Source organism: Rhineura floridana, chromosome 2 (genome assembly GCF_030035675.1).
Source record: "Rhineura floridana isolate rRhiFlo1 chromosome 2, rRhiFlo1.hap2, whole genome shotgun sequence".
Taxonomy (NCBI): domain Eukaryota; kingdom Metazoa; phylum Chordata; class Lepidosauria; order Squamata; family Rhineuridae; genus Rhineura; species Rhineura floridana.
Genome location: NC_084481.1, coordinates 214,870,449 through 214,890,720, shown reverse-complemented (window position 1 = coordinate 214,890,720; position 20,272 = coordinate 214,870,449). Strand labels below are relative to the sequence as shown.

At 44.0% G+C, this 20,272-nt stretch overlaps 1 protein-coding gene across 3 annotated transcripts in view; it reads right to left on the bottom strand.

The window, feature by feature from the left end:
• SLC25A47 (solute carrier family 25 member 47) overlaps positions 1-11,047 on the bottom strand; it is a 41,735-nt gene extending 30,688 nt beyond the window's left edge. The window contains exons 1-2 of one of the 3 annotated variants that reach the window (XM_061612162.1): positions 10,848-10,899; positions 1,935-2,219 (exon numbers count right to left, since the gene is read on the bottom strand). In XM_061612162.1, the coding sequence (XP_061468146.1) occupies positions 1,935-1,998 (64 nt within the window). In that variant the 5' untranslated portion in view covers positions 1,999-2,219; positions 10,848-10,899. Of the gene's footprint in view, positions 1-1,934; positions 2,220-10,847 lie in introns of all 3 variants that reach the window. The other 2 variants (XM_061612163.1, XM_061612164.1) reach the window with 2 other exon arrangements.
• Positions 11,048-20,272: the final 9,225 nt, after the last annotated feature.

Here is a 20,272-nt window from a genome sequence, read left to right as displayed (position 1 = left end):
AGATACGTTATATCATAAATCAAACATAATTAAACACAGAAGTAACTAAAAAAAAAAATCAGGGTTGGCAGACTGCTTTTGTCGGTTCATTTCCTCCGATATATCAACACTGTACCATTTACGTTCTTTTACTTTCTTCTACTTTTACTTGTTGCCCTGGGCTCCTACTGGGAGGAAGGGAGGGATATAAATCTAATAGATAAATAAATAAATAATACGTGAAATATCTTTCCTTTTTCTTTTTGTGCTTTGCTGGGAAAGAAGCAGACTAAACAATGGTCTAGCGTGAACAGGTGGCATGGGGAGAGGCCTATTTTCTTTAAACTGTAAATGCATGGTTCTCATTCTCTTCGTGGATGTCTCTGATTGTCTTTCTTAGATTCAGAAGCACCTTGGGTGGTCAGGCAGTGCTGCAGTGCCAGATCCCCAGCAGTGGTGGTGCTGCTGCTCACTGGGAGGGTGGAGGGGAAAGGCAAAGGGGAGCTTGGCACAGTGCAGGCCCACCGCCAGGAGCACCAGTTTGGCTCCACCCATCCACCTGCACCACACCAACCTCCCCATCACCTCACTCCTCCCCTCTCGGTAAGCAGCAGCAACATCACTGCCAGGAAGGCACCAGGCAAGCTGCTTCTGGCATGATTTAAAATAGGGGTGGGGGATCTAAGGCCTATGGGTGAGGAATGGAAGTAGCTGACAATTTCAGTTCCCTCCGTTTCTCATTTTTTCCAATTTTAAATTCAGTTCTCCACATTTCTGCAGCAAATTGCGGATTTTTTTTTTAATCCTCATGAAAATTCCCCAGCATTCTAGTGTGGAGGATGGAGAAGTTTGTGTGTTTACATAGCTAGAAACCTCTAGCTTTTGTGTGGCTGGAATCAGGGGTGCAGTCGCCCAGGATCTCAAGGGTTCTTAGATCCTTATTTTTGGGGGGAGCAGGGTCCCAGCAAGGTCCCTCTGTCTCCAGCATCCTATGAGCCAATCAGCATGAAAGGGGAGTGTGTTAGCCACTGAGAAGGGTCCTCTGATATGCTTCCTTGTCCTTTCCTGCTGATTGGAGCCAATCAGAGTAAATGGAGGTGAGTCAGCCACGCTCTCTTCTTTTGTGCTTATTGGCTCCCAGGAGCACTTGTTGTTCTAGGAGAAGGCATTAACAAGAATCTCATTCTCAACTCAGCAGCAAAAAAAGAGGGAGGGCCGTGGCTGTGACTATCATGAGGGGACCCTGCACTTGTGAATTTGCCACACCCATCGCTGGCATGCAGTACCTGGAAGGCTGATCATAAGGGAATCCAGTCCTGAGACTGAAAATGGTTCCCCACCCTTGATTTAAAACCAGTGGATAACATTATGCTCTCTTCAACAGACAGTAGAGAGAAGCACAAGTCTCAGATCCCACTGCAACCTGCTTAGCTCTCATTGGGGCGTCAACATCTCAGGGAATGAGAATTTGGCCTCAGCATTGGCCAGCCAAGTTAGTGAGTGGCTGCCCAAATCCCCAGATGCCGTCACAGCCTATAAATAGAGCTGAGACAGTGACTGACTGAGTCAGCCCCTTGTGCTGTTTACACAGCACAGCCACACAAGCACAACTGAATAGATCGCCTAGACCCTAGAGAAGGCAGAATCTGCAGAAAGGCATCATTCGGGCATGTAGCTGTTGCTTGCCATAGATAGACGGTAGAGAAGCTAATGGTTAGGTCAAATTAAGAGCTCAAGGTGGTTTTCCAAGGTTCCTTTGGCCTCTCTCAAGTGTTCTCAAGCAAATATGATCAGCCTCAGACTCTCATTGGCTTCTACTGCTCTCCAATCTATGCAGCAGCTATACAGAAACATTTCACCTGTAATAATTCACAACTATAAGCAAACGTATATCTGGCTTAGGATAGATTCACATAATCACTGTCCCCACTTGGGGTGCAGTCAGAGTGACTTACTGTTTGAAACATCTTCCCTTGCAGTGTGAAAAGCTACATTAAAAATGTGGAAATGACTATACATCTAGTGGTTACAACAAACATGGATTTAGGCTGATAACTCCGGCGGGGGAGGAAAATGGATAGAGGGCAACAGAGAGGAAATATAGAAAGAGGCGAAAGAGTCAAGAGGCGAAAGAGTCCCTCCTTTCACACGCTGCCTCTGTGTTGCAAATCACACCCTCCCAATGCTGCTTTACCACAGAGAAGCAGCTGCCATGCATCTTCATACACAACTTCCTCCTGCTGGGAAGAAGGGAGAGATATAAATCAAATAAGAAATAAATAAATACATAAACTTGATTGGTAATATGTGGTACCTGCCTAATGGTCTATCTGACCATTTAGAGCAGGGGATGGGGAATTTCAGGGCCAGGAGACAAATGTGGCCCTCCGGGCCTTTCCATCTGGCCCTCAGGACTCTTCCCAGTTCACACCCCTCAGTGGCTCTGCTTCACTTCTGTTTTTGCCTGGCTAGAATGTGTCCTTGACCTCTAACAATGCCTCTTGCTTGTCTGGATAGAGGATAGAGAAGGGTGTGCGAGTGTGTGTAGAAATTAGCCTACTGGACAACAGTGACATTTACATTTTTGCTTTGCCCACTTTTCCTTCTGATTCTGCCATCCATTGCCATGTTACCCTCAGAAGGTTGCTCAGAAGGGAATGTGTTCCTTGGGCTGAAAAATGTTTCCCTCCCCTAATTTAGACCATGGCAAGTTGTTGAATTAAGGAAGTTAACATTTCCGGCAGGGCTCGCCAATGTGATGCCCTCCAGATGTTCTCGGACTACAACTCCAATCAGACCAAGTCAGCATGGCTTAGATGGCTTTCAAAGGGGATTAGACAATTTTATAGGCTATCAACAGTTATTAGTCATGATCATTTTTATGGGGTCTTCACATCCAAAAACAGTGTGCCACGGAATATCAGTTGCCAGGGTGCAATAAACATAGAGAACTCTCACATCTAAATCCTGGGTTGCATTCAGCTAAGTCCTATCCAAAGTAGACCCACTGAAATTAATGGACCTGAGGTTCATCTATTAATTTCAATGGTTCTACTCTGAGTAGGACTAGTATCGAACATCTCTCCCTGCATGTCAGTTTCCCGAGGCTAGTTAGTCACTGTGGAAGCAAGATGTTGGATGCATTTTTGGTCTGATCTAGTAGATGTGTTGTGTTCTTTAAAAAGTGTGTGTGTGTGTACGCACACACGCATGTGTTTTCCAAACAAACAAAAAATGGAACCTGAATTAATCCTATGTTTCTAGAGTATGTGTTCCAGACTTCTAATCTCACACTAGATGGGCAACTACATTTCACCACCTTATAGATAGAGGGAGATCTGATAGTTGCATGTGGAAGTGACAACTCCTCTTCTTTGGGTACTTCAGGTTAACAGAATTAGTATCCCTCTACTGCATAACATGATGGGACAGAATAAAGCCTGAAATAACAGATGAAGACATTCAAGGGAGGTTTGAAACAGCCTGGGGCTGTATTAATAATTACACAGAGTAAGCTATGAGTAGGTTCGCACACTAATTGGGACTCCTCCCTTTTCCTACAGTCTCCCAACAAGAGTGTGTTCCTCGTAAGGCTTCTATAATTACTGAGATTGGTTTTACACTTTGCTCAAAAGCTCAGGATGTATTATATATCCTTATTTCTTTATTATCACAGCATCCTTGTGAGTTAGGTTAGTACTTGGGCAGGCACACAGCTGGTCCCTGAATCTGGGACCTTAGGGATATCAGCTCATGTACCACATGGGGCAAAAGGAAGGAAAAGAATTAAAAACAGCCAGACCATCAAGATCCTCCTGAATATCAATTGGCCAGACAACATCTTGCGATGGAACCTATAAATCAAGGGTAGCTTTGCTTTTAATGTTTTTTCAAATTCTAAGCCACTCTGGAAACCTTTTTATAGTTGAAGAGTGACGTATAAATGCCCGTTAAGTACATTATTTAAAAATTATATTTTTAATCAAGATGCTTGAATCAAAGAATGCTGACTGCCATACTGTTTTCACAATACATGCCTCATAGATATCTCTGCCTTATTTTAAGATGGTATTTTCTCCAGGGGGAAAAACAGCTAGAGCCTGTTCCGCAGCTTCCAAGTCACAACAGAAAATAAGGAATTCCTTTGTTATCAGAGTTCCAAGTTCTCAATGCTTAATGCAGTCCTACTGGACTGGCAACTTAGTTGGACATTTTAAAACATCAGAATGCTTCGACTCAAATGTTGCAGTGGTGGTGGTGGTTTTTCAAACAGCCAATAAATATGAGGCTGGGTCTCTATCACAAAGGTCAATGGATGCAATCCTGCAGGGCCTCCTTAAGTGAAATCGCATGCAGAGCTATGCTGTAGGAATCACTGGAGAGTGCTCCCCCCTCCCCTGCAAGGCCATCCCCATGCGAGGCTGCCACCGAACCTGCTCTGTAAGTACCCATAAGCTTGTTTTCCCCACCTCCTCCAGATTCCAAGTGCTAGTCTGTTCCTGCTTTTCCTGGACGGGCGAATCTCATCGTTTTGGTTTCTTTCCATTTCTTCCCTTCTTAAGTTCAGTTTTCACATTTCTGCATCAGTTGGACTTTTTAAAGTCCTCATGAAAATTCATCACCATTTTAGTGCACCTTTCTCCTAATACACATATTTTCCATGTGCAATTTTACCTTATGTACACATTGTTGCAAAGTTTTACTTAATATTTTTGTAGTGTTGTTTTCATTCATATAAGCATCTTTATGCACGCTTCCTCCTTATATGCACAGTTTTGTAAACTTGCTTTGGTTGAAGGACTGCATCCCAAAATGTGGAGAAGTGCAAATTTCAAAGGATAGCTGTGTTTCAGTTCCCCCTATAGTGCAAATTAGATAAGTTCACATTACAATGCAAACCAGCCAAATTCCTCCTGCATCCCTACAAGGCAGGCACATGGGGAAGGCAGAGGAGGAATGGCCTGGCTATAATGCTGTGTGCTAGTGGTAGCCCCAAAGGGAAAGGTCTACTAACTCCTATGGACCAGTGCCCCATGCTACCCTGCACATGTAGTCCACCTGCAGGATCAGAACCCCAGTTTCTCCAGTCAACAGAATGGTCATGCTGAGCACTGAAATAGGAACCAAGGTCATTGACACAATGAAATCCTAGATGCTCTCTTCTTACACTGCAACAATGCAGCTCCCCACAATGCCAAATTGAATGGGTTGGCTGAAGTCAGCTAGAGAGCAAGTGGCAAAACAGTTGTGCCAGATCCAAACTGAACTCTACATATATTCTTTTGAACAGATGATACTGTGGCAGGGACTGGTGCAAAGATAGCTTTCCTGTCCATTACTGTTGAATCTGTTCAGCACTACTGAATGAAATAGTTTCAAGTAGGATTGCCAGGTTCATGGCCTGAGACTGATCCTGTATCTTTAGGAGAAGAGAAAGTCAGCCAAGTGCAGGTGTTCTTGCAACCCTGTAGTGGGAAAAACCACAAGGTGGAATTCTCCCTTCTCCCTGCACAACTTTTAAAGATACAGAAGGCCTCTTGGTTGCCAGACCCGCAATCTATCTATCTATTTAACTATCTTTAAAAGTTGTGGAGGGGGAAGGGAGAATTCCACCTTGTGGTTTTTCCCATTCCAGAGTTGCAAGAACCCTTGCACTTGGCTGACTTTCTCCTCTCCTAAAGATACAGGATCAGTCTCAGGCCATGGACCTGGCAACCCTAGTTTCAAGCAATAGCTTGGCATTTATCTCCTCCTTTCCATCCAAAGGCACAATTTTCAGGCTTTTTACAGACTTAGCACTTAGGGTGGTGTGTTTTTTATGCCTTAGGTTTTTAAGGCAGCTCTTGCTTCAATTTGCATTGTCAGGTGCAATGTAAAGGCAATATTTATCAGGATGCTTTTTTTTTTTTGCATAGCAAATGAATCTCTGCTTTCTCTTCTGCATTAGCATAAATAGTTCAAGAGCGTCCCAAAGGCAATTTAAGTTTTACCTATGACACCCTTCCCCAATCTGTTACCTTCCAGAAGGTTTGGTCTACAACTCCCATCATCCCTGACCATTGGTTATGCTGGCTGGGGATGATGGGAGTTGTAGTCCAAAAGGTTTGAAGGGCACCAGGTTAGAGAAGACTGGCTGATGTAAATAGATGCCCTTAGCTTCATCACTTTTGTCTTGGATTAGTTTCAGTTAAGGACAACAGTCTTCAAACTTAGCTATGCTTGCTTACTATGTTCAGGGCATCTATAACATGAAGGGAACACTCAGTCACATAATCTCCTTCCTTCCCAGGAGCACTGCACCATGTGATCCATCAGGTTGTGTCAATCTACTCTAAACCTGTAATCTCTCAATGGACAGAAAGAACCACCTGGAGCAATGTGTTAAGGGCAGCTGCCAGAATGTTTAGAAGATCTGGAACTGACACAGGTGAATCAGTAACATAGTCCATCTTCAGGCATATGCCACACTCATCTAACCCTCTCTAGTAAAGATGACACCGCGTGCATTTCCTCATAATCATAGCAACAGAATCCTTTTTGTCTTGTGCAGTCTTACAAGTAACTAGATCAGGCCTTGGTCTTTCGCCAGATCATGTATAACAGAGCCTGACTTCACCAAGACAAGCCAGGACACAACTCAGTAGTGTATATTTGTTGAATGTGGATTCATATTGCATTAGTAAACACGGTAAAACCTCATGTGTAGGTACAAACGTCCACAGGTTTTTTTCTCTCTCTTCAATAGGTGTGCATGGTTTCAGAGCAGACATCCCAGACCTGGGCCAGATAATTGATGCCTTTTGCACCCCAAAACCATAAAAGTCCATGTTTGCACACGGCCATCCTGCGGTGTCAGTTGTTGTCTTTCTCTCCCAAGTCGGGTCATCCTCTAGAGCAGATGTCAAAGTTGGAAGGGGGGGGGAACAGCATGCAAGAGCGTAATAGTACCATGCTGTTTGATTTGCATCATAAAGATCTTGCCTTTAGGACTAGATCAGAATGCTCTCCTGTAGAGAACAGGAATGCTACTTCAGCATTCTCAATCCCCACAACGCAAACATGCAAGGGGAATCTATTAAAAGATGGTCTGTCTGTACCATTTCAGTCCAAGTGGGTCCCCCCAAAGGTTCACGCAGCCCCTGCGCAGCAGATGTGGCTCACCAGGTGGGGCACAGCTATGCTATGCTAGCTTCCTGGCAGGTGGGTCACTACAGTAGGGGTAGGGCCCCGCTTTACGGTGCTTCGCTTTACGGTGCTTCGCTAATGTGGCGGTCTCAATTAGATGCAATTAGACCAAACCCCCCCTCATATGGCACTTGTTCTGCTTTTACGGCAGTTTTCGGGCGTCACACGCCATTCTATTCAATGAGTTCCGCTTTTCAGCGGTTTTTGCTTTTCGGTGGGGGTCCGGAATGTAACCCACCGTATGAGTGGGGCCCTACTGTATTGCTTATCGGAAAGGAGAGAGTAAGGCAGCAGTGAGGTTAGCACTGTGCAAACGCACTGGCAAACACACTGGCAAAGCCATTCCGGTGCTCCTGCCAATTCCAAGTTCCCCACCACTTTGTCTCTCCCCTTCTCCCTCCCTCCAGGCGGGAGGTTTGCAAAGCAGCTCTGCTCCATCAGGGCAGCTGCTTCTGCTGCACAGTCTGCATAACTGACTTCCAAGACTCACCATGGGGATGCAGGAGTGGAAAGATCCTGGAGCTCACGTCTGGAAGGGCTACATTGCTATGAAGCCCACATCCAAATGAGCCTTTAGAAATGGCCTCCTCCCTTACATCCCGATTTCTTTATATCACAACATTTTTGTTTATGAATAGAATCATCCGGTGCAACTTCCTGCTCAGTGCAGGAATCTTGCAGCTGTAACATCCCTGGCGGATAACCATTCAGCCTCTATTGTAATACCTCCAGCAAAGGTGAAACCACCACTTCACCAGATAGTGTGCCCTACAGCTGACCTTCTCACTACCACAAGATGTAGTAATAGCCTTGGATGGGTTTAAAAGAGGTGTAGACAAATCCATGGAGGATAAGGTTGTTATTATTAATTAAATTTATATCCTGACTTTCCTCCCAGAAGGAGCCCTGGGCAGCAAACAAAAACACTAAAAGCACTTCAAACGTCTTTAAAACAACTTTTAAAACATCTTAAATAGCAATTCCAGCACAGACGCAGACTGGGATAAGGTCTCTACTTAAAAGTCTTGTTGAAAGAGGAATGTCTTCAGTAGGTGCAGAAAAGATAACAGAGACGGTACCTGTCTAATATTTAACAGGAGAAAATGCCAAGGGGAAGATGCCCCGACACTAAAGGTTCACTTCCTATGTTGGGCGGAACAGACTTCCTGATAAGACGGTACGTGCAGATAAGAGGCCCTCACCTGCAGAGGGCAGTGATAGACTGGGTATATAAGGGGTAAGATGTTACCAGGCAAGGTTATTATTGGCTATTAGCCATGATGGCTGTGGGTAGCAGTCACTGGAGGTCACAAGTGCAGAGAATGTGATACACTCATCAGATGGGCTTCCCATGGCATCTAGTTGGCCACTGTGAGGACAGGATGCTGGACTAAGATGGACTTTGGCCTAATCCAACAGGGCTCTCTTTATGATCTCATTGTTAGGAAGTTTCTCCTAACTTCCTTGCCATTTCCACCCATTAGTTACAACAGGCGTGGGGAATCTTTGGCCCTCTAGTTGTTGCTAAACTATAACTCCCATCAGCCCCAGCCAGTATGGCCAATGGGTCAGGGATGATGTGAATTGTAGTTCAGCAACATCTGGAGGGCCAAAGGTTCCCTACATCTGAGTTACAATCTTGCCCTCTGGAGCAACAGAGAAGAAGTCTGCTCCATAGTCTGTGTGACAACCCTTCAGATTTTTGAAGACAGACATCTTTGGAGATACCTTGGGAACTTTCAATGCAAAATGTCAAGAACTCTAGAAAGTCTACCCCACCATTCCATTCATCCCTCCAATCTCATCCAGTTTCTTATTGACCTTCAGTCCAAAGTCTCATCTGTGTCCTGTCTGCACTATGCTTTGTTACCCTAAAGCACAAAAAGGAAAAATGTATGTACCCCAAAACTCAATTGCCTGGCAAAGGATGGCCCAGCAAGTGAATGTGTAAGCTAGGAATGGGAAAGACATTCAATTCAGTTCACACACTTACAGGTGAATCTATCTAATCCACACTTTCCAAAACAACACGCGAACCAAAACATAGCTTTCCCTTGAAACTCACACTTTTCCAAATTTTGCAATGCAATTCCCCAGCCAATTAATGTGTACAAAATGCATATATTAAGGTAAGCTGTGCATAAAAATGCACAAAATATACACAAAAACAACATGTAAAAGGCATTGCATTAGGGGAAACTGATTTGCAAAATTGTTGATGTTAGGCAAAATTGCATTCACACTAAAATGGTGATGAATTTTCATGAGGACTTTAAGAAAAAAAGCAGACTGATGTGGAAATGTGGAGAACCGAACTTAAGATGAGAAATATGAGAAATGGACACTGAAAGTTTCCCCCATCCCTATAAGTAAAGGAGACAATGGGATAGATTGCAAAGATGGCATTTGGTCAGTCATCGATGCACGCACTCAAGTGAATCACAACTGTCTGGGTGGGGCATCTTGGCCTCGGTGGCTGCGCTGTGGCCCTTCCCACATCGGGAACTCCAGCCACTCCCAGAGTCCCCTGAAGAGCCTGTGTGTGTCCCTGACTGCTTGAACTCCTGCTTCTGCCTGGGATGTGCTGTTTCAAACATTAGGGCACCCAATCAGCCTCACTCTCCTCATGTCTTTCCTGTTCAGTGTCCCACTACCACCTTTCTCCTTCCCTTCTCCTTTTCCCTCTAGAATGGCCACTTCCTAATCCCCCTGGTCTGGACAGCTCCAGCCTTTTGGTGTGCAGGGGCACATTTGGAAATCTAAGAAACTGTCGTGGCCTCAAAAAAATACCCATTTCACAGAAGAAAAACTGGAGATGCTGAGAACCCTTCAAAAACAAAAGAGGACAAAACAAAACAAAAAGCAAAACCCCTATAGGCACCCCAAAACAAATAAAATGAAAAACCAGGCAGCCCCCTATAGCCCAACAACCCCCCCAAGCCAAAAATCTAAAATAATAACAATAATAATTGGGAGGAGAAGGGCTCTAGCCAGGCACCAAGGAGGGTATCAGACCCCAGTCCTACTGCTTATACTCTGGATGGTATTCAGTGCTAATCCTTGATATACTTTTATGAAAAGTGCAGCTTATAAATATTTTAATCAATCAATAAAACAAATAAATGATCCTCCTCAGAGAAGACCCACTGAAATTAATAGACATGACTAACTTAGGTTCATTAACTTCAGTGGGTCTGTTCTGACTAGGGCTTAGCTGAATACAACCAAACCCTAAAGTTATCCTGCTAAAGTACATTTAATTGAAATAATCACATATTCGTCCCCTGCCCGAACCCCTTTCCTCCGTTTCCTCAGTTGTTTCCCTGTGTCTGTTTTAGATTGTAACTGCTCCCCCACCACCACCATCAGTCTCTTTCAATTCACACCTGGGTGGGCCTGATCCTGCCTTGTCTTCATCTTTCTCTGTTGGTTGCCTTTTGCACAATATATATGCAATTGTATTAAAAGAACCTGATTTGGGACAATTCCTGGCATTACTACCACACAAATAGCTCCGTGCATGCTTAATTCCTTCCATTCAATCTCCGTCCTGGGTGCTCTAAAGGTCTTTGATTCTAGCACAGCCATATCTGGCATTGAGGATCTGCCTGAAAGTCAATAGCAAGGAAATACAGCTGTCTCCCTTCGTCAAGAAGCTGCTGGGTGATTTATTTATTTATTACCTCCAATGGCTCCGGCAATGAAATCCATCTGCCCGGACCCAGCTGGCCTTCGCTTGCCCTGTGCAAAATGCTTGAGCCCCGTCGCCAGAGAGGAGGCAAAATCCGTCTTTCCAGGAATGAAAGGCCCCTCTGAATGGATATGGTGGGGTTGAGCAATAGGCTGAAGTCAGTAGCACCTGCTTCCTACGCCTGTCCCTGAGGATGCCCTTCAAGGCATACAGAGCTGTGAGTTGGCAGGACAGGGCTGGGACTTGGAATCAGCCTAGAGAATATTGTCAATGCATAACTCCATGAGGCAGCCCTGAACCATTACACCCTCCTGGTGCCTTTTGCCCTGCAAATCACCCAAGGCAAAAGAGTGTTAACGCTGAACTGGACTGGGGTCAAATCACACTTGGGATGCTGGTATGTTACAATAAAGTTCCATTGCCACATTGGCTAAATCTCTTGATTCAGCAAGGAGCAATGATGCCCATCAGCCTTGCTATTCAGGTCACGTGGTCATAGGTAATCGGTAATCAGATGTGAGGTTTGTCAAGTCCTCCTCATCCGGAGATACGGCACCATCACTCACAGGTAAAGCACATGCATTGTATGCATGAGGTTCCAGGGTAAGTGCCTGGCATCTCCAATTTAAAGGATTTTGGCTAGCAAGGCATGGAAAGACCTCCAGCTAAGACATCAGAAAGTGACTGCCAGTCAGAGCAGAGAGTATTAGGCAAGATCAACCAAAGGTCTGGCTCTATATACAGGGTTATGGGTTCTAATCAATCCGGTGAGGCCACAACCCTGGCACCTTTTGCCCTCTTCATCCACCATTCCAAAAGACAAGGGCATTGCTTCTGGTACTTAAAACATTAGGGGCACAGCCCTAGAGACATAAATCTACATCAGATTTGCATATGCTAATTTATATGCATAGATTCAAAATTCAATTTTTAAATGTCATATAATGCAGCCAGTGAATTTCCTATCAAAGTAATTCCAGATAAATTCTTCAGTTTAGCTTATTTATTTAAAATATTGTATACCCACCCTTCACTGCCAGTGCATTCCCAGAGTGAGATACATTAATGTTCAATTAATTTGCATCCTAGCCCGGATTATCCCAAATCAATTCATCTTCCATTCATTTACCCCCAATTGCTTTCCCAACAGATCCTGTCCAAACCAATTCAATTTCCCTTTACTCCCCCCCACTTCACTACATCCCATATTATCTTTAAATACAAGTCATCTTAAATTTATTTATTCCCTCTCCAAATTAATATTCTATCTACCCAGTAACCCAGATAGGCGTCCAATCCTACTTTACAAAATTCATTACCCACCCAGAAACACTTGGGGATCTTGGGAAAAGATTTGGGGCCTGTGCCCCACAGGCCCACCTCGAGCAACACCCCTTCCAATTGCCCACCTTCACCCCATCAGGCTCTAATTTTGCAAGAGGGTGAACACAAGGGAAAGGGTGGCCTTAAGGGAAGGGCTGAAGCCAGGGGTGTAGTTCTCCAGGGTCTTGGGGGGTCCTAGACCCCTTACTTTTGGGGGAGCAGGGTCCCTATATCTCCAGGATTCTATGAGCTAATCAGCATGAAAGTGTGTTGACCATTAAGAAGAGTCTGACACGCTTCCTTGTCCTTTCCTGCTGATTGGAACCAATCAGAGGGAAAGGAGGTGAGTCAGCCACTGAGAAGACTTTTCTCAATAGCTAATATTCTCCACTTTCATGCTTTTTGGCTCCTAGGGATGTCTACTGTTGTGCGAGAAGGCATTAACAAGGATGTCATGCTCAATCCATCAGCAAAAAAGGGGGGGGAAGAGTGTGGCTGTGACTAACATGAAGGGAACCTGCACTTCTGAATTTGCCACTACACTGCTGGCTCTAGCTCTGTGGAAGACCATCTGCCTTGCATGCAGAAGGTCCCAGGTTCAATCCTCAACATCCCCAGGTAGGGCTGAGAGAGAAACCCTGGTCTGAAGCCCGGAGAGCTGTTGCCAGTCAGTGCAAGACAATACTGAACATAAGAAGAGCCTGCTGGATCAGGCCAGTGGCCCATCTAGTCCAGCATCCTGTTCTCACAGTGGCCAACCAGGGGCCTGGGGGAAGCCCGCAAGCAGGACCCGAGTGCAAGAACACTCTCCCTTCCTGAGGCTTCCGGCAACTGGTTTTCAGAAGCATGCTGCCTCTGACTAGGGTGGCAGAGCACAGCCATCACGGCTAGTAGCCATTGATAGCCCTGTCCTCCATGAATTTATCTAATCTTCTTTTAAAGCCATCCAAGCTGGTGGCCATTACTGCATCTTGTGGGAGCAAATTCCATAGTATAACTATGTGCTGAGTAAAGAAGTACTTCCTTTTGTCTGTCCTGAATCTTCCAACATTCAGCTTCTTTCAATGTCCACAAGTTCTAGTATTATGAGAGAGGGAGAAGAACTTTTCTCTATCCACTTTCTCAATGCCATGCATAATTTTATACACTTCTATCATGTCTCCTCTGACCCGCCTTTTCTCTAAACTAAAAAGCCCCAAATGCTGCAACCTTTCCTCGTAAGGGAGTCGCTCCATCCCCTTGATCATTCTGGTTGCCCTCTTCTGAACCTTTTACAACTCTATAATATCCTTTTTGAGATGAGGCGACCAGAACTGTACACAGTATTCCAAATGCGGCCGCACCATAGATTTATACAATGGCATTGTGATATCGGCTGTTTTATTTTCAATACCTTTCCTAATTATCCCTAGCATGGAATTTGCCTTTTTCACAGCTGCCGCACACTGGGTCGACATTATCATCATGCTGTCCACTACAACCCCGAGGTCTCTCTCCTGGTCGGTCACCGCCGGTTCAGACCCCATGAGAGTATATGTGAAATTCAGATTTTTTGCTCCAATATGCATAATTTTACATTTGTTTATATTGAATTGCATTTGCCATTTTTCCGCCCATTCACTCAGTTTGGAGAGGTCTTTTTGGAGCTCTTTGCAATCCCTTTTTGTTTTAACAACCCTGAACAATTTAGTGTCGTCAGCAAACTTGGCCACTTCACTGCTCACTCCTAAGTCTAGGTCATTAATGAACAAGTTGTAAAGTACAGGTCCCAATACCGATCCTTGAGGGACTCCACTTTCTACAGCCCTCCATTGGGAGAACTGTCCGTTTATTCCTACTCTCTGCTTTCTGCTTCTTAACCAATCCCTTATCCACAAGAGGACCTCTCCTCTTATTCCATGACTGCTAAGCTTCCTCAGAAGTCTTTGGTGAGGTACCTTGTCAAACGCTTTTTGAAAGTCTAAGTACACTATGTCCACTGGATCACCTCTATCTATATGCTTGTTGACACTCTCAAAGAATTCTAGTAGGTTACTGAGACAGGACTTTCCCTTGCAGAAGCCATGCTGGCTCTGCTTCAGCAAGGCTTGTTCTTCTATGTGCTTAGTTAATCTAGCTTTAATAATACTTTCTACCAGTTTCCCAGGGACAGAAGTTAAGCTAACTGGCCTGTAATTTCCGGGATCCCCCCTGGATCCCTTTTTGAAGATTGGCGTTACATTTGCCACTTTCCAGTCCTCAGGCACAGAGGAGGACCCGAGGGACAAGTTACATATTTTAGTTAGCAGATCAGCAATTTCACATTTGAGTTCTTTGAGAACTCTGGGGTGGATGCCATCCGGGCCCGGTGATTTGTCCGTTTTTATATTGTCCATTAAGCCTAGAACTTCTTCTCTCGTTACCACTATTTGTCTCAGTTCCTCAGAATCCCTTCCTGCAAATGTTAGTTCAGGTTCAGGGATCTGCCCTATATCTTCCACTGTGAAGACAGATGCAAAGAATTCATTTAGCTTCTCTGCAATCTCCTTATCGTTCTTTAGTACGCCTTTGACTCCCTTATCATCCAAGGGTCCAATCGCCTCCCTAGATGGTCTCCTGCTTTGAATGTATTTATAGAATTTTTTGTTGTCGGTTTTTATGTTCTTAGCAATGTGCTCCTCAAATTCTTTTTTAGCATCCCTTATTGTCTTCTTGCATTTCTTTTGCCAGAGTTTGTGTCCTTTTTTATTTTCTTCATTTGGACAAGACTTCCATTTTCTGAAGGAAGACTTTTTGCCTCTAAGAGCTTCCTTGACTTTGCTCGTTAATCATGCTGGCATCTTCTTGGCCCTGGCAGTACCTTTTCTGATCTGCGATATGCACTCCAGTTGAGCTTCTAATATAGTGTTTTTAAACAACTTCCAAGCATTTTCGAGTGATGTGACCCTCTGGACTTTGTTTTTCAGCTTTCTTTTTACCAATCCCCTCATTTTTGTGAAGTTTCCTCTTTTGAAGTCAAATGTGACCGTGTTGGATTTTCTTGGCAATTGGCCAGTTACATGTATGTTTAATTTAATAGCACTGTGGTCACTGCTCCCAATCGGTTCAACAACACTTACATCTCGCACCAGGTCCCGGTCCCCACTGAGGATTAAGTCCAGGGTTGCCGTCCCTCTGGTCGGTTCCATGATCAACTGATCTAGGGAATAGTCATTTAGAATATCTAGAAACTTTGCTTCTTTGTCATGACTGGAACACATATGCAGCCAGTCTATGTCCGGGTAGTTGAAGTCACCCATTACTACCACATTTCCTAGTCTGGATGCTTCCTCAATTTCATATCTCATCTCAAGGTCTCCCTGAGCATTTTGATCAGGGGGACGATAGATCGTTCCCAGTATTAAGTCCCTGCTGGGGCACGGTATCACCACCCACAACGATTCTGTGGTGGAGTCTGCCTCTTTTGGGGTTTCGAGCTTGCTGGATTCAATGCCTTCTTTCACGTATAGAGCGACTCCGCCACCAATACGTCCTTCCCTGTCCTTCCGATATAGTTTATATCCAGGGCTAACCGTATCCCACTGGTTTTCTCCATTCCACCAGGTCTCCGTTATGCTCACTATATCAATGCTCTCCTCTAAGACCAAGCACTCCAGTTCTCCCATCTTGGTTCGCAGGCTCCTAGCATTAGCGTACAGGCACTTGTAAGCAGTGTCTCTCTTCAAGTGTCTTTGGCACTTGTGGTTAGGCCTGTGGTAATTTTGCTCTTCTGAGTTTATATCCTGTGCCCCTGCTCTCACAATGCCTACTTCTAGGCCTACCCCTTTTAAAATTTCATCATTTCTTTGGTTTTTATCCCAGGGGGGAGGTTTATTCCAAACCGGACCTTTCTCAGCTCCTGTCGGGTTTTCCCCCTCAGTCAGTTTAAAAGTTGCTCTGCTACCTTTTTAATTTTAAGTGCCAGCAGTCTGGTTCCATTCTGGTTCAATGGAACCTCTGACCCTTCTGGATATTGTTGGACTACAAGACCCATCATTCCTGACCATGGGCCAATGATGGCTGCGGATGATGGGAAATGGAGTTGAAGAACACCTGGAGAGCACCAGGTTCCCCATCCCTGTGACTCAGATGCTCCTGCTTTAGCAAATGCAGTTGTGTTGTCCAGAAGAAGAGTCCCAAAATCCACAGTAAGGCAATACCTTATGCCCAACCAAATGTCACAAAATAGCAATCAAGCTCTTGCAGCTCTGGGCTCCTACTGAGAGGAAGGGTGGGATATACATCTCATTCATTCATTCATACATACTTACATATATACATAATATTGGTAATAAACAGTCTTGTGACACCTTAAAGACCGCAGGAAGGGGACAGTGCTCCTGCGCTCAGGACCTGCTTGTGGGCTTCCTACAGGCATCTGGTTGGCCATAGTGAGAATAAGATGCTGGACTAGATGAGCTGTTGGCCTGATCCAGCAGGCTCTTATGTTCTTATTTATTGAAATATTTATAGACTCATAAAAATACAGCAAGGTGATATACAGCATACAAAATTACAATGATAAATGAAAACATCAATAGAAACACCAATAAAAACTGGTAAAAAGGAATTCACATGTTCAAATATAAAATTTACATTGGAAAATGTTCAAATATAACATACCAAAATTGCCTGAGTTACTTTATAGAAAGGTGGAGTATACATTTTAAATAGACAAGAAGAAGTGTTATTTGTAAAAGCACCTAAAATTACCAGGCATTGTACTAATATTAAAGCAGACCCTGCCCACAAATTTACAATCTTTGGGGAACTTTGCTGTTGCTGAACTGCAACTCCCATCAGTCCCAACAAGTATGGCCAATAGCCAGGGATGAAGGGAGTTGTAGTTCAGCAACAGCTGGAGGGCCACATGTTCTCCACACCTGATCTATAGTTAAAGACAGGAAAGGACAAGAAGGAAGGGTCCATTGGGAAAAGACAGGGTGACTGACTAGATGCATGCTCGAAGAGGTGCTTGAGTAATGTAAGAACAGAATACCAGTTGCAGGAAACCACAAATTGGGAGAGCGCTATTGCATCAGGACCTGTTTCCCATAGGCAACTGGTTGGCCACTGTGAGAACCCGATGCTGGACTAAATGGACTTTTGACCTGATCCAGCTGGGCTTTTCTTATGTTGTTATCAGAGCGATGTGCCATCAGGCTAATACATCCATGAACTTGCGCACTGCTTTATTTGACTTGTGATAAGCTAACAGGTGCCATGGAATGAAGCCCTTTGGTGGGAGAAAGGTAAGCACCTTTTCCCCCACCAGTGCATCCACGTAATTAAACCACAACAGGGATTTAATCTTCTGTCTGGAACCTTAATATATTTACAGGAGCTCTATTGTGCAAACCCTGTTGAGGACATAATGATTAATCTTGACCTGGGTTCCCCCCCCCCCAGACTTATTGGACAATCTGCTAAGGTTTGGGGGGGAGCATTTGGATACACAGAAGTCTTATACAGCAGACTTTTCAAAGCTTCTAAATGGGTGAAAATATTTACAGACATCACAGGTGTATCCAAGTTTTTCTGGCTGTAGCACACAACCACACTGAGTTACTCCTGCAGTGTCTGGAAATACATGTGCATACAAACAGAACAGTGGAGTTGGTGGTTCCAATGTTAGTGAGGCAATTAATCCACCCCAGGTTTTAGTTTAACATTTCAAGCACCTTGGACAGCTCCTTGAAAGGTCAGATTAAAACCCAAAGCAGATTCCCTCTGACATCGGAGCCACCAGCCTCCACTGACACAAAACAGCTTTTGTTAGGTCTATTCGGCATTTGCTTAGCAGAATGTTAGAGGCCACACAGAACACAAAAATCATGGATAGACCACAGGGGGACAACTATGGACTTTGCCATGGCAATGCATTCCTCATTTTCCAAGCATGCCCTTCCCACCTACATTAAGAAGAATCTCTGTGGCAAGCAGGACATGAACAAATAATTATTTCAATAATGCTTTGTGTAACAAATGGAGAGCAGCTATATAGTCTGGAGGTTCCAGCTGGTGCACAATGCTACAGCTAGAGTATTGATGAGGACAGACTATTGCCAGTACATAACTCCGGTGCCTTACGCTGGCCGCCCATACACTACCAGGTTAGGTTCAGTGTTCTTTATTAGCTTGCAAGGCCCTTAACAACATGGGTCCAGGATATCTCAAGGACAGCCTGATCCCTTATATCCCTGCCCAATTGCTGAGGTCTTGGGGAGCGTCGTTGTTAGTGTTCCCTCCCATGGCTCAAGATGCACAGCTCGTATCCACCAGGAGCCGTTTGTTCAGTACTGAGGGCCCAATATTATGGAACTCCTTTCCAGTTGGGTGAGACAGGCTCCCTCCTTGTTGAACTTCCAACCCCTACTGAATATTTTTTTTCTAAAATCCAGCAGGCACCATAACTGAATTCTGATTTTATAATTTTTATTTCTATTGTACTGAGTTTTTTGTGCACTGCTTAGAGGCGATTGTAATTAGGTGGTATATAAATTGTTGAAATAATAATGATAATACAAATAATAATAATAAATAGTAGTAGTAGTAGTTAGCAGCTATCTCAGTAACAGGAGTAAACAAAAATATTTAGCCTTTTGTAAACCTGACCAGCTCCTTCCTCCATAAGCAAGAACAGCCAACTTCTGTATTCTTAGACCCACTCTGTTCGTCAAATAATGGTCCAGTGCTGGAAGTTTATTTCTCTGCGCAAGCTAGATTAGGACCATAAGCCGGTGTGGTGTAATGGTTAGAGAGATGGACTAGGACCTGGAAGACCAGGGTTCAAATCGCCATTCAGCCATAAAGCTTGCTGGATGACCTTGGGCCAGTCACAGTCTCTCAGCCTAAACTACCTCACAGGGTTGTTGTCGGGATAAAATGGAGAGGGAGGAGAATCATGTATGCCACCCTGAACCCCTTGGAAGAAAGGTGGGATATAAATGTAATATAATAAATAAGTAAGGAAATTGCTTCTATTTTGCAGTAAGGCCTTCATACTTATAAAGCATAGGCTCAGGCCCAGCCTCACGCATGCATACATACATGTTACATGCAATATCCTAAAGCAAAATGTGACATACAGTGTGGAACATTTCTTTCTTTCACCTCGCTCTTCCTTACAAGTGACATACTTTGGTTAAAATTTGAGCAACTGGCTTGCCAATGCCTTGATTAAAATTTCCTAGAGCTACCAGAAGGCCAATAAAATTGCTTCTGGGGGCTTGATCTGGCCTGTCAGCTGCCATTTAACCACTCTTGCTTTACAGTTCCCAACTTGGATTAAACTACTGGCAACCTGGCAGTGTTGCTTTATGAGGAATCAATGGTTGCATGGAGTTTTTATGACTTTCCTCATCTGGCCAAGTCTGAGCATTCCAAAAAACCATTCATCATCTTCTGTCTTGCTTCTTCAAGAAGAAAAAAAAACCCAAAGAAGTGGCATTAAAAGGAATAAATCTAAAATGCATTTTTACTGACTTTGTTATTTTGAACTGCTGGAATGTATATATATATATATATATATATATATATATATATATATATATATATATATTAAGGCCCCTAATCTTTAGCATTTTCTGACATGGGAAGATGTTTAAAAATACACTTAAAAAAACCTTGCAAACATTTTTAGCATTCCCTAAATTTTCCTGTACTCTTTATCATAACCTGTGCTTTCACACAGAGGAAGATAGGAAACTGCCTTACCCTAAGTCAGACCATTAGCCCAGCTGGCTTAGTATTGTATACACAGACTGGCAGCAGCAGCTCTCCAAGGTTTCAGACCGGATGCTCCTGGCTCTACCTGAAAAGGCTGGGAATTGAACCTGGGACCTTCTGTATGCAAAGCAGATGCTCTACCACTGAGCTACACAGCCCACCATCAAAGCATTTGACTCTTCCTTTCCTCTACAAATCGTAAAAAAGATGATCCTTGTTTCTAATGACTTCCCTTCCTACTGTCCGTGCTTGATTATTGATAAAGGGTTTGTCCTTATTATCCATTAACTTTGTGGCTATAAATAGTTCCCACATATTTTATGCCAGCTACTGAAGTTGAAAATGATG